A 13035-nucleotide genomic window follows, 5' to 3' on the forward strand; every position below is an offset into this window, starting at 1 on the left:
AGATTGATTTATTTGAAAGGCAGACATACACACAGAGAGAGACAGAGAAAGAGATCTTCTATCTGCCGGCTCACTCTCCAGACGGCCGCAAAGTTCAGGGCTGGGTCCGGCTGAAGCCCAGAGCCTGGGACTCCATCCAGGTCTTAACGTGAGTGGAGAAATTAGCTGATCGCTGGCTTTGAAAGCGAGGGGGCATTTGATTGCAGGCATCCGATAGGCCGTGGGATATGGTTCACCAAAGCAACCTTCTTAGCTGGCTAACTTTTTTCGAGAGGGGAAAATACAGATTTTTAAGAAATTCCATAGTTCTAAATGTTAACAAGTGAAAACGTGAAGACCAACCAAGGCACAAAGCGGCGTGCAGGTCACCAATCCGCAGTCCATCCTTTGGGGTCAAAAGAGCACTGAGACTAGTAGAATTAAACAGACCAAGATCAGAACACCCAACAAGGATTGTAGGGAGTGAATTGTTTCTAACCACGTCCGCATCTGCCTACTTTGAATTCCAGTAGTGACTGGAATCCCAGCAAATACTGCTGATAAAGAAAACCTGGCTTCATTAGCTCTCATCGTCACCAGGACACAGGACTGCTGTGTGGCGCGGGTGCCTCCAAAGCAAGCTGTGGGAACCCTTCGGCCGGATTTTACACCCACAGGGAACGCTGGGAGGAGGGGTGGCCTTTTGACAGAGAACTTTGCCACCTCCTGGCCGCTCCCGAGAACCAAAAAGAGAAAGTTTCTTGGAACCTGAGGTAGAGTTCCCGACCGGAAGTCTCGCCTCCCCGCCTGAGCGCTTCCTGTTTGGTAACTAAGGACGCGGGACGGTTGCTAAGGGCTGTGGTGGTCCCAGCAGCGGAGCTGTGCGGCTGGCGCGGGGGTATCAAGTGCGGTTCCGTCGGTGCAGGGCAAGGCCAATATTTCTTCTGCACCCCGTCGAGCGTTTCCTATGCGTCTGCCATGAGCAGTGAGTTCCTGGCGGAGCTGCCTTGGGAGGACGGGTTCGCCATCCCGGTGGCGAACGAGGAGAACAAGCTACTGGAAGATGAGGTGAGGCTCAGAAGTAGGCGCGAACGCGGGAGAGTTTGTTGGGGGACGTTTTCTGGTTGGCAGCGTTACCTCAGTCCTTTTATTTCCCTCCTTTTCTTTCCTCATCGGGACCCTTCCCTGTCTAATGCGCCCCCGGTACCGTTTCCTTCCTCTCTCACCCGGCCTGCCCTTTTCGGTAATTGTTAAGCATTGAAGCATTTTTAGTGGAACAGTAATTGGTGTTCAGGTTTACAAAGCCCGAATGGTGATTGTCTTCCCGCGCACACTCTGTTTCCTCCATTCTCGCCTCCTGGGCAGGAGGAGAAAGACTGGCTCTTGTGTATTGTTTTCCTTCCCAGAAATTGCCTGGGCTTTGCATGGCAACAGTTATTGGCATTGCCTATTAACGAAACACGTTCTGCTTGGTACTTCTTTGTGAGTTTCTGCCTATGAGGAGTGAAGCTAAAAGTGACATTAGATGTTTTCAAGAATGTGAAAGGTTCTATCCTCACAGAATGACAAGGTATTTTACGTTGTAAGAGCACACATAGACCTACTACAATTCAAAACAGTTGTTTAAAAAAAAAAGTCCAACTACGCAGCAAACTTTTAAAACCATTTAGCAGCCAGTTTAAAGTTACATCCTTTGGTGATGTGTTGTGTAAAGAAAGGTCCAAGAGTAGAGGTTTCTTAAGCAACTTTAAAAATAGAACGTTAAGTTTTCTAAATGAAAATCCCCTGGCCCTATCTTTTAAAAAGAATTGGAAATGCTTTTCCAAATATTTTGACCTATTTATTCAGGTGTAATTTAGGAGGCTGCATTTTTCTTTTCCCAAAGACAGGCAACATTACTAATAAAAGAGAACCAGCCCTGAGGACTGAGGGGTGGCAATAATATTAAGTATCTAACGCTGGGTTCAATTCCTACTTACTAGCCCTAATCCTGTTTCTTCTATAAAATGTGATAAGTAAAATGATTACCTCCCTGGGTTGTTTTAAGGCTGTAAAGACATATGTAGGCTAAAGTTCATTCAAATGTTAGTTTTTGGTATTGTTTCCACGATGTTTGTCTCATAGGATTTTATGTACATTATTATATGAATATTAGCTACTTTGAACAGAGTAGTAAAAAGAAGAAAAATGAAGACTAATTGCTTCTCCTGGATAAACTCTGACATTAAAAAAACAACTCTTATAAGTAACTCAACTAGAATACAAGAGTATAAAATAAAAATATGAGATATTCTCTCCCAGAAGTGTCCACTCGTGGCCACAGAAGTGACAATCATTTATTATTTACAGTTGTCAAAGCTTCAGAATGAAAGATCAAACTTGCAAGATCAGCTACGTGACTATGAAGATCGAATTAATGCTATGTTTTCTCACTTCAAAAATGTTAAGCAGGAGTTCTCATTTACACAGGTACAGTAATATTGAAATATATGTTGACTATGTCATGTGTAGTTATGGCATATTTCAAAGTGAATTTCTATCTGTGATTTTGTTTTATAGCTACAATGAGAAATGTTAGTGTGATTAAATTATTGTGAGCATAACCTTGAACCTGAAAATAGATAGGAAAGAGTTTGAGAAACTAACCACTGCTACTAATTATAAACAAAACTAGTTCACATGAAACAAATCATCATTTAAAAACAATCTAATACAATATTAGGCAGCAGTTTATATGAGAAGGATATAGTGATGGCAGTGAAAAATAATGGCTAATAACAGAAACACAGCTAATATATTTTGTTTCTGTGTCTTTAAATTTTCAACACAACCCAATAGTGCCATTTTGAGTGGAGACTAATAGTCTGTATACTTCAGGAACCCCTTGGACATCATAGTATTTTAGCATACTTCAAGGATTGAAATTTGTAATGACAAAAACTAAAGTGAGGGTCCTTCAAAAGTTCATGGAAAATGGCTATTATGAAAAAATTATGCATGGATCTCAAAATTTTTTTGCAACAAACTAAACTTATCTACTATAAAGTCAATTTTTCTTCAAACTTTTGAACTCTCCTTGTGTTTAGGAGACACTATATTCTGTATTTATGAAATACATGAAATTTGTTTACCTTAAGTAAAATTAAAAATAAAATAATAAAAATCATCTGAGAAGGTGTGTTGCATTTTAAAATATTAGCACAATTACAATAAAATTAAGTTGAAGTGATTAAGAAGCTCTGTTTTATGAACAATTTTTTCAAGGATAGGAAGTCATTCCCTGAGGGTGCCTAACAAACCAAACAGCTTAGCAAATCAGCCCTGACAAGTTTACTAGCTTCTGTCTCAAACTATGTTTTTTTTTTTTTTAAAAATCTACATTTCTGAGAAAAAGTATGTAAATCTTAAGAATGAACAAAACCTTTCAGAAATAGTTTGTAATATTGATAAGTAACTATTTCATGGATTATACATGTCGCTAGAAACTTATAAATTTAATGAACATTAAAAAACAATATTCAGGATTTCTGAATCCTGATGTGAATGAGTAGTTGTAAATCTGAACAGCATTTTCCCTCAAGGTATTAAACTCCTCAGTTGTGGTTTGAGAGAGTATTTGTCTCTTTGTAGGTATGTCTGATTACTATCAAACTTCAATAGTTTAATATAGACAAAAGGCAATAAATCTCTTACCACATTATCAGCTTTAATTCTGTAAAATTAATACTGAGAGTATTAACTTTGAAGCACTACAAGATCAATCATCAACAGATACCCTTTTATTAAATGAAACTTAAGGCATGTTATATACTAAAATATTTTAATTATTTTAAAATTGTCTCTTTATGAGAATGTGTGATTCAGTCATAGAAACATCTCATTTTCAAATAATTTTTTTCATCGATATTTCTTACTTGTAGATAACCAATGAGTTATATCTTGTAAGGCTCACCATAAAAACTTCAGTTTTCTTTCATTTTCATAGAGAAACATAATATCTGAAAACTGCTGACTCACAGTCCATTGACTAACTTTCTTAAAGCTAGGGGGCAACATCAATTACCATGTAATCACAGTCTAATTTGCTATAGATGTCAGAGTGGTGCAAGTAATAGAACTTAATCTAAGTGTTTTGTGGGAACTTTGTATTTTTTATCTAATGTATTATTATAAATGTTTTATAATATTAAAAATTTATAAGTCTTTCTGTTTTGTATGTTCTTCTGTAGTCTCTTTACAAAGCAAGGGAGCATGAGATTGAAAGTGAAGAACATTTTAAAGCCATTGCTCAAAGAGAATTGGAACGAGTGAAGGATGAAATCCAACGACTGGAAAATGAGATGGCTTCAATACAGGAAAAGAAGAATGATAAGGAAGTATGTGTTGCAATGTGATTTCAGATTTTGTTCTTCTTCTTTATTGTCCGTTACCAAACAAGCATTGATTTTTTTTCAGTATAGGAAAGGCATTCATTAATTTCCTGGCTTTTACCTACATTGTGTTTTTTGAACAATGAAAGGCACATGGAGTTGTGATTTTAACAGAACAATGAGAATATTGCATTCCTCCACATCCCTGCCCCATATTTATTCAGCAGTTACTTACTGAGACTTAATAAGTGCAAAGTATCCATGTTGGACACCTGTTACAAAATACTAGGATAATTTGTAAGTGCTACCTATGTTACAGCCACAGTTTACAAATCACTTTTATTTTTGAATTTCATTTGAAAATTTCCCTTTCATGTTAATTTGTCAGCTTTGTGACTCTAATATTAAACTGCTTTAACCTATTTTTCTCTTTTCTTTAGTTTTTTAAAAGATTTATTTATTTGAAAGGCAAAGTTAGAGAGATAGGGAGAGAGAGAGCGAGCGAGCTTGCTTCTATCTGCTGGTTCACTCCGCAAATGACTGCAATGGCAGGCCCAGAGCTCAGTCAGGCCAAAGCCAGAAGCCTGGAACTCCATCTGGGTCTCCCAAATATGTGTGGCAGTGGCCCAGTCTTTTGAATCATGATCTGCTGTTTGCCCAGGCACATTATCAGGGAGCTGTTCAGTAGTGGAGTAGTCAGGATTCAAACTGGCACCTATGGGATGCTGTGATTACAGGTGGCAGCTTAATCTGCTGTGCTAGAATGCTGGTCCTCAGTTTTCTTTAGTTTCAGATACTTGATTTGAGAGCTCTTTCTGCGTTCTGATTCTTGTCTTTATACATACACACGCACACACGCACACACGCACACATACATATAAGTGGAAATATACATACATATGTTCAGTTACATAAACATTTATTGTAGTTTTATAATATTTATAAATGTAATGTTATTTTCTTTTATTTATACATTGTTCTGTTTTCTTTTATAAATCTGGATTTGTTAAATAACTAAAGAAATAGTTTTCTCTCCTTTACGATTTTTAGTTCATTTCGAAATGCTTCTGAAGGGATCTTGTCAAGCACGATTTTTTAACTAACACTGTCTAGTGATATGCGATGGCTTTGGTACAATGACTGGGGTTGCTAGGAGGGAGCTAACGTAAGCCTCCAGCCTTTTTAAGTGGCCTTTGGCTCAACTACTATTCTCAACTAGTACAATCATCTCTCTTTTCTTTTATAAATTCAATTGTAATAGTTGTGCAGTAAAATATATTATAAACATATGGAAGACAGGAATAGAACTTCTTAATGTTTTGTAGTGTGTAATGTGTTTTATTTTCTTTATATAGTAAGTAATGTTTTGTAATCTTTCTTTCTCTCTCATTCTTTGGAAATTAGAATGGCATATTTAAAGCGACTCAAAAATTGGATGGTTTGAAATGTCAGATGAACTGGGACCAGCAAGCTTTGGAGGCCTGGTTAGAAGAGTCAGCTCATAAAGATAGTGATGCTCTCACTCTTCAGAAATATGCAAAACAAGATGATAATAAAATTAGGGTGAGAAATTATAAGTTATTTGTTAAAGTCTCTGTGAATCTGCGGTATATCAACAATTTTATCTAAAAATATAATTAGTGGTTTTTTAAAGCAGTAATTCTTAAACTTTTGGGATCTGGGACTCCTTTGAAAATCTAATAAAGCCAAGTATCTTCTTTTTAGGAAAATATACTCAGATACCCACAACATTTTGCTAACAGTTTTACAGATCCTCCAAAGCCTTTTTAGTGATCCATGCATCTCTTGTTAAGAACCTCCTGATTTAGAAGGATTTTTGAAAGCATTTCAGGAGGGAAAGTTTAATATTAAAATTACTTATTTGCTATGTTAGTTATTTTGTCTATATAGTTTGAATGTTATATGTAGTTTTTACTGATTTGAGAATAGTATTATTGATTGCTATTTTATAATCATCACTTAAAAATTACAAGAAATACTGCAAGCCGGCATCGCGGCTCAGTAGGCTAATCCTCCACCTTGTGGCGCCGGCACACCGGTTTCTAGTCCCGGTCGGGACGCCGGATTCTGTCCCGGTTGCCCCTCTTCCAGGCCAGCTCTCTGCTGTGGCCAAGGAGTGCAGTGGAGGATGGCCCAAGTACTTGGGCCCTGCACCCCATGGGAGACCAGGATAAGTACCTGGCTCCTGCCATCGGATCGGCGCAGTGCACCGGCTGCAGCATGCCGGCCGCGGCAACCATTGGAGGGTGAACCAATGGCAAAGGAATACCTTTCTCTCTGTCTCTCTCTCTCTCACTGTCCACTCTGCCTGTCAAAAAAAAAAAAAAAATTAAAAAAAAATAAAAGTAATACTACAGAGTTATAATTATAAAAATGGTATTTTCTAGTGAATGTAACTCTAGAAGCATTGAAGTAATTTTAAGTAATAATTTAATCTTTTTTCTGAGTTGCTGTAAAAAGTAATAAAAGTCATTTTGGAAGTAATAGCATGTCACTAAGTTATATGCAAGTATATTAGATTAGCCCTTTGAAGTTAAAAGATAATGAAAAATATATTGTTTTATAGTTGTTTAGGTATCAAATGAAAAATGTAAAAATAGTTAATATTAGATGTGTTAATAGCTTTTAAATTAATAGCGTGGTAAATATAAATATTTTTGCATGTAATTATATCATAGGCACTGACTCTACAATTAGAAAGATTAACTTTGGAATGTAACCAGAGAAGAAAGGTACTTGACAATGAGCTTACGGAGACTCTAAGTGCACAGGTTGGTTTAATAAGGATTTTTATTTCTTAATTTTTAAGATGATGTTTGAAAAGGCACTTAAATTCACAGAAAATGTTGTTTGCCCTCTGTTTGACAGTTAGAATTGGATAAAGCAGCCCAAGATTTTAATAAGATTCATAATGAAAGACAAGAACTCATCCAACAGTGGGAGAATACAATAGAACAGATGCAAAAGAGGGATGGAGACATAGATAACTGTGCCTTGGTAAAGTAGTTGTTTGGTCTTTGTAATGTTCAGCTCTATTTGTTTCTTTTGTATTTTAACCCATTTCAAGTGTGTAAGTCATATTATTATTTGAAAGTCACTTTTGTAGCATGATTTTGGTAAATGTTTCTTAAAGCAGACTATATATACATTTAGAAATGTGATTTTTATGAAAATATTTGCTTATGGTATAATAATCCTCAAAGACTAGATTCTGCCGTCTCTGAATTGTGGAACAAGAGAAAGTCAACAGCTAATGTTTATTGCAGTAAAACTGATGCCCAGAGTTACACATGGGTACCCAAGGTGACTTGGATTTAACATATATCATAACTGGCAGTGAGTTACTGGTGTAGAGAAATGAACCTTTTTAGATAACCAGACACAAAGAGGAAGAGTCAGACAAGAAATCCGGACTACAGTAAAATTTCACTTTTAAAGCTGGGACCCCGATAATGACATAAAAGCTCAGGATGGGGTGGGAACAGTGGGCTGATATTACAGAGCTAACATTAGCTCTTGTTACTCAAGAGGTAATTTAGGAACATGTTTTTGGAAACCATTTAGGAAAGAAATAATGGTGAGTAAAGAATATTAGGATGAGTTAGAAAGAAGAAATTGAAGAGGAAAGAAAGTTGGTTGAGGTGTGTTAAGTTTCTTTTTGAGTCTACTCCATGGAAAGACATTTGTCAAGTAGCTCAGGCCACTCTGAGCTTGAAATTCTGATATCTGTATGTGATTTCTTGTGATTCTCATATTTTAAATTTCTGTAAGTAATGAACATTTTGTCGACAAAATGGGCCATCTTATCAGGAAGGACAAGGGAGAGTTGATCTTTTTTTTTTTTTTTTTTTTTTTTTTTTTTTAAGGATTGATTTATTTATTTGGAAGGTAGAGAGAGAGAGGATCATCCATCTGCTGGCTCACTCCCCAGGCAGCCAGGGCTGGGTCAGGCTGAAGCTAGGAGCATGGAACTGCATCCAGGTTTCCCATGTGGGTGGCAGGGCCCAAGTACTTGGGCCGTTATCTGGTGCTTTCTCAGGTGCATTAGCAGGGAGCTGGATTGCAAGCAGAACAGCCAGGACTCAGACTGGTGCTCAGATTGCAATGCAGGTGTCTCAGGTTGCTGCTTAACTTGCTACACCACAACTCGGGCCCCAAGGAGAATCAATCTTAACTATGAGGTCCTCTGAATTCTTAGTGCTGGTAGTGATTTCTATTTCTTAATTTCTTACTGCTTTCAAACATCAAGTTCTGCCTGTTTCTGCTATGGAATTCAAATGCGTCAGACCAGAGAGTATAGATTCAAGATCAGAGTTCTCATACAACCCCATGTCTAAATTGACTAGGCTTGTGGACTTGGTGGAATACACAACTTGTAGCTCCCTTTTCTCATTCACAGGGCTCCTTATTTAAAGGTTAACATCCCCTGACTGTCAGAGGTGGTTCTGTTGGGTGGAGGGATGCTTCTCAATGTTGAACAACTGCTTTCTGAGAACAATCAAAACAGAACAAATAGTTCTCCAGCCCCCATTCCTATGGTGTTAGTAAATGGGTTCTTATAGATCAGTGAGAGGGGGTTCACACTACTAGAACAGGGGAGGTGAAGTTCTTCTCTATACTCTGAGGGTTTCTGACAGAAGGATTAGCAGGAGAAAAATATCCAAATATACAAATTTATTTACATGTACATGGGAGCTTTCACAAGAAAAACAAAAACTCAAAAGAAGTTGCAAGGTCTAAGTGCTTATATTTAAGGTGGAACAAAGAGTGGTGATTGAGGAGAAGGAATGAGGAAGGTAAGGGTTGGTTTAGGGGTGGGCATTGTGGTACAGCAGGCTCAGCTGCAGCCTGCGATGCCAGCATCCCAAAAGAGCACTGGTGTGAGCCCTGGCTGCTCACTTCCTACCCAGCTCCCTGCTAATATATCTGGAAAGCAGCAGAAGATATCCCAAGTAATTGGGCCCTTGCCACCCACTTGGAAAATCCAGAAAGAGTTCTCGGCTCCTGCTTTCTGCTTGATGTAGCACTGGTCATTGTGGCCATTTGGGGAGTGAACCAGAGGATGATTTTCTTTCTTTCCCTCTGTTTCTCCTCCTCCTGTGTAACTCTTGTCTTTCAAATAAATGAATAAATAAATAAGTAAATAAATCTTTAAGAAAGGGTTGGTCTAACAAAATTCATGCATACAGATTTCTCTTGGCCTTGACTCTCTGTGGTGATAAGAATGTCTGTCTTTCTTTCAGTTAGGAATTTTACTTCCTGCTTTTGGGGAAGAAGAGGAAGGTCAGAGTAGCCTTCTTGCACCTGCTGGTATCCAAGTGCCTTTAACTCAAACTGATCCGTGTGCCAAACCAGAGTATTTTGCAGTGGCATATTTTGATCCCCTGCAATTGAATTTGTATGCCTTTGCTCCTCATACTCCAAAACAATTCCTGCTTTCTCAGTGACTTCTTGGAAGGAGCCTGACCATATAATCCTGAAGCTGAGCTCCTAAAAGAAGCGATATTTAGAAAAGGAAAAATAGGCTGGCGCCGCGGCTCACTTGGCTAATCTTCCTGTGGCGCTGGCACCCTGGATTCTAGTCCCTGTTGGGGTGCTGGATTCTGTCCTGGTTGCTCCTCTTCCAGGCCAGCTCTCTGCTGTGGCCCAGGAGAGCAGTGGAGGATGGCCCAAGTGCTTGGGCCCTGCACCCGCATGGGAGACCAGGAGAAGCACCTGGCTCCTGGCTTCGGATAGGCGCAGCGTGCTGGCCTTGGCAGCCATTTAGGGGGTGAACCAATGGAAAAAGGAAGACCTTTCTCTCTGTCTCTCTCTCTCTCTCACTGTCTAACTTTGCCTGTCCAAAAAAAAAAAAAAAAAAAAAAAGAAAAAAAAAAGGAAAAATAGTTTCTATCATACTTTTATTCTAATATACAGATTTTGATATATTATTTACAAGTGTAACCTAAATGGAAAACTATGACTAGCACTATTAAGAAATATGAATGTTAAAGTGCTTTTAAAGCATCTAAGTGATAGAAAAATCAGTATAATGCAGGAAACTTTAGAATGATCATTTAGAATATTTTAAACTTAGGAAGTTTTGACATGTCTCAGTTGAATGAACACAGTAAATAAATAGAACACTAAAACTAAAACTATGTTAATTTTTATGGAGAACATACGAGAATATTGGATTGAATAAACAAAATATCTTAAAATATTTTACATTTCAGATATGTATGTATTTAGTATGGTGATATGTATAACATTACATGCAGCATTTCTAAAACTTACTTATTTCAAAATATATATCCCCTCTCCCAGTCTCCAGGAATCAATTGTTTTGTAGGATCCCATTTAGGAAAAATGTTTCTATTTAGAAAAAAAAATAGAAAGAAATACATTTAATGTAATTTTTCCTTCTAATTCATTCAGCCTAGCTACTAGCATTGCTTGTAAAAACATCTCAACTTTTTCCCCCAGCTTTCAAATTTTCGTTTCACATTGCTTTAAAAGTTGATTATCTTTAACATGGTATTTGAACATCTTCACAGTTTATTCCCCAATCCTTTTTCGAGACTCAATCCTTTCATGTGTACCCTACTCTTTCTTAATATAGTCCCTTCCCATATTATCCCTTCCCAAACCTGCCATCTACCCTAGACTTAACACATTAGCGTATTTATGTATCTTTATTCACCTTGTAGGCCTGACTCAAAAGGTGCCTCTTGGACAGTATCTTCTAATGACTCATTCCTCTTACAGAGGATTCATCACTTCTTTGCTCCCATTGTATTTTGACTACATTTTAGTTGTAATTCGTTGGGTATTTTATTGTTGTATCTCTAAGTCCAGCAAAAGGACTGTGAGAAGACATTCTTATTGAAACCAATAATTAAAATGTCCTTTTCAACAGATGAAAAAAACTGCTCTGTGAAATTTGGAAAATTTCATTGAAAACCAACTTTCTGCGAGAAAAATATTTAGCACTGTTACATTTTTAAAGGTGTTATCCTTCATGTATAAAACTTGATTTTTTCCCCCATCTCTTTAAAGTTCTAGATTGATTAAAGAAAATAGCAATCTGAGTTTATAGATATTGTTATGTAAAATATAAGTATTTTTGGTTTTATTCATACAGAAAGTCTTTTTAAAATGTTAACAGTAAAATAAATATTGACTGTAATAATAGAAAAATAAGCAGTAAATTCCTTTTAGTTTTGTCATATTAAGCATATATTTAAGTAAACAGATTTCTTTTAATCTCAGGAATTAGCAAGGATAAAGCAGGAAACAAGAGAAAAAGAAAATTTGGTTAAGGAAAAGATCAAGTTTTTGGAAAATGAGGTTGGGAATAACACAGAATATGAGAAGAGAATTTCTGCTGCTGATCGTAAACTTTTAAAATGCAGAACGGACTATCAGAATCACGAAACTAGTAGAATTCAGCTGAAAGATGAGGTATGTCAACTGGAAAGACTGGTTTGTGTGTTCACGACAAATGCCTAGAAAAATAAGCATACAGCCTTTTCTTCTGTTAAGGAATGTGTTTTTAGTTCTTTTTGTTATGTCGCTCTGTTTTGTGGAACTTTCTGCATCCTCTGTTGGAGCCCTGAAAGGCGGGGTTGTCATTCATATCACAAGTGGTGTGAAGAGCTCCTCTGGGGTTGTGCAGTGCCCAACCTGCCTGCCATGTATGGTGTTCTGAAAGGGGCTCAAGACTAAATGCTGGCTAATGGTCTATGTGGGAAATCATAATGACAAGAGTAGGTAAACATTGGGATTAATTATTTAGTGATAACTTGAGGAGTTTTCCCATTACTACATGTGTAGTTGTGGTTTTAACGCTTACATTCTACTTGGAGCTACCTGCTTACATTTAGTTTCTTTCTTAATGGATAATATTTAAGACCTGTGGTGATGAAATACCTTGGGAGGGAACAAGGGAGAACAAAACTTCTGCCACCGTGAGATCTTTCCTTCTTTTGCAGGCATACATATCAACTAGACTTTTCCAGTCAGAGAATAAGTGGATTAGGGAAACTGAATTTTCTGCTTTGAGGCCATTGTATCTGAAGTTACCACTGTTTAGGTGGGAAAAGAATAGTTACAGGAAATCCTAAAAAAAGGCGGGGTGGGGAGGATTTCTTGCCTAAATTGCATGTCATTGCTGATAGCTTATTTTTGTTTTTAAAATTCACAGCATAGGGACCGGAATGTAGCATAGTGCATAGTGCCTGCAAGGTAGGCATCCCACATGGGTGCTGGTTTGTGTTCCAGCTGCTCGAATTCCAATCCAACTCCTGCTAATGGCTTGGAAAAGGCAACAGAAGATGACACAAGTGTTTGTGCCCCTGCTGCCCACTTGGAACACCTGAATGAAGCTCCTGGCTCCTGACTTTGGTCCAGCTCAGCCCTGGCTGTTGCAGCCATCTGGGTAGTGAACCAGTAGATGGAATATCTCTCTCTCTGTCTCTCTTTTTGTTGTCTATACCATCCCCCCCCCCCCTTTATGATGTAATTCAGCTTTTTTTTCTTTTTAGATATTTTATTTTTTCAAAGACAGAGTTACAGAGAGAGATAGAGATAGACACAGAGAAAAAGAGGTCTTCCTTCTACTGGTTCACTCCCAAAATGGCCACAATGGCCAGAGCTGAGCTGATCCAAAGCCAGGAGCCAGGAG

The 13035-nt window shown here is 37.7% G+C and overlaps 1 protein-coding gene across 1 annotated transcript in view; it reads left to right on the forward strand.

Annotated features, from left to right (window-relative positions):
- Window positions 1-661: 661 nt before the first annotated feature.
- Window positions 662-13035, forward strand: part of CCDC39 (coiled-coil domain 39 molecular ruler complex subunit) — a 42002-nt gene continuing 29628 nt past the window's right edge. Inside the window, exons 1-7 of the mRNA XM_070072467.1 lie at window positions 662-1047; window positions 2329-2448; window positions 4209-4355; window positions 5754-5912; window positions 7049-7141; window positions 7239-7367; window positions 11622-11813. Coding sequence (XP_069928568.1) covers window positions 958-1047; window positions 2329-2448; window positions 4209-4355; window positions 5754-5912; window positions 7049-7141; window positions 7239-7367; window positions 11622-11813 — 930 coding nt within the window. The 5' untranslated portion in view covers window positions 662-957. The remainder of the gene's footprint in view (window positions 1048-2328; window positions 2449-4208; window positions 4356-5753; window positions 5913-7048; window positions 7142-7238; window positions 7368-11621; window positions 11814-13035) is intronic.

Source organism: Oryctolagus cuniculus, chromosome 4 (genome assembly GCF_964237555.1).
Source record: "Oryctolagus cuniculus chromosome 4, mOryCun1.1, whole genome shotgun sequence".
Taxonomy (NCBI): domain Eukaryota; kingdom Metazoa; phylum Chordata; class Mammalia; order Lagomorpha; family Leporidae; genus Oryctolagus; species Oryctolagus cuniculus.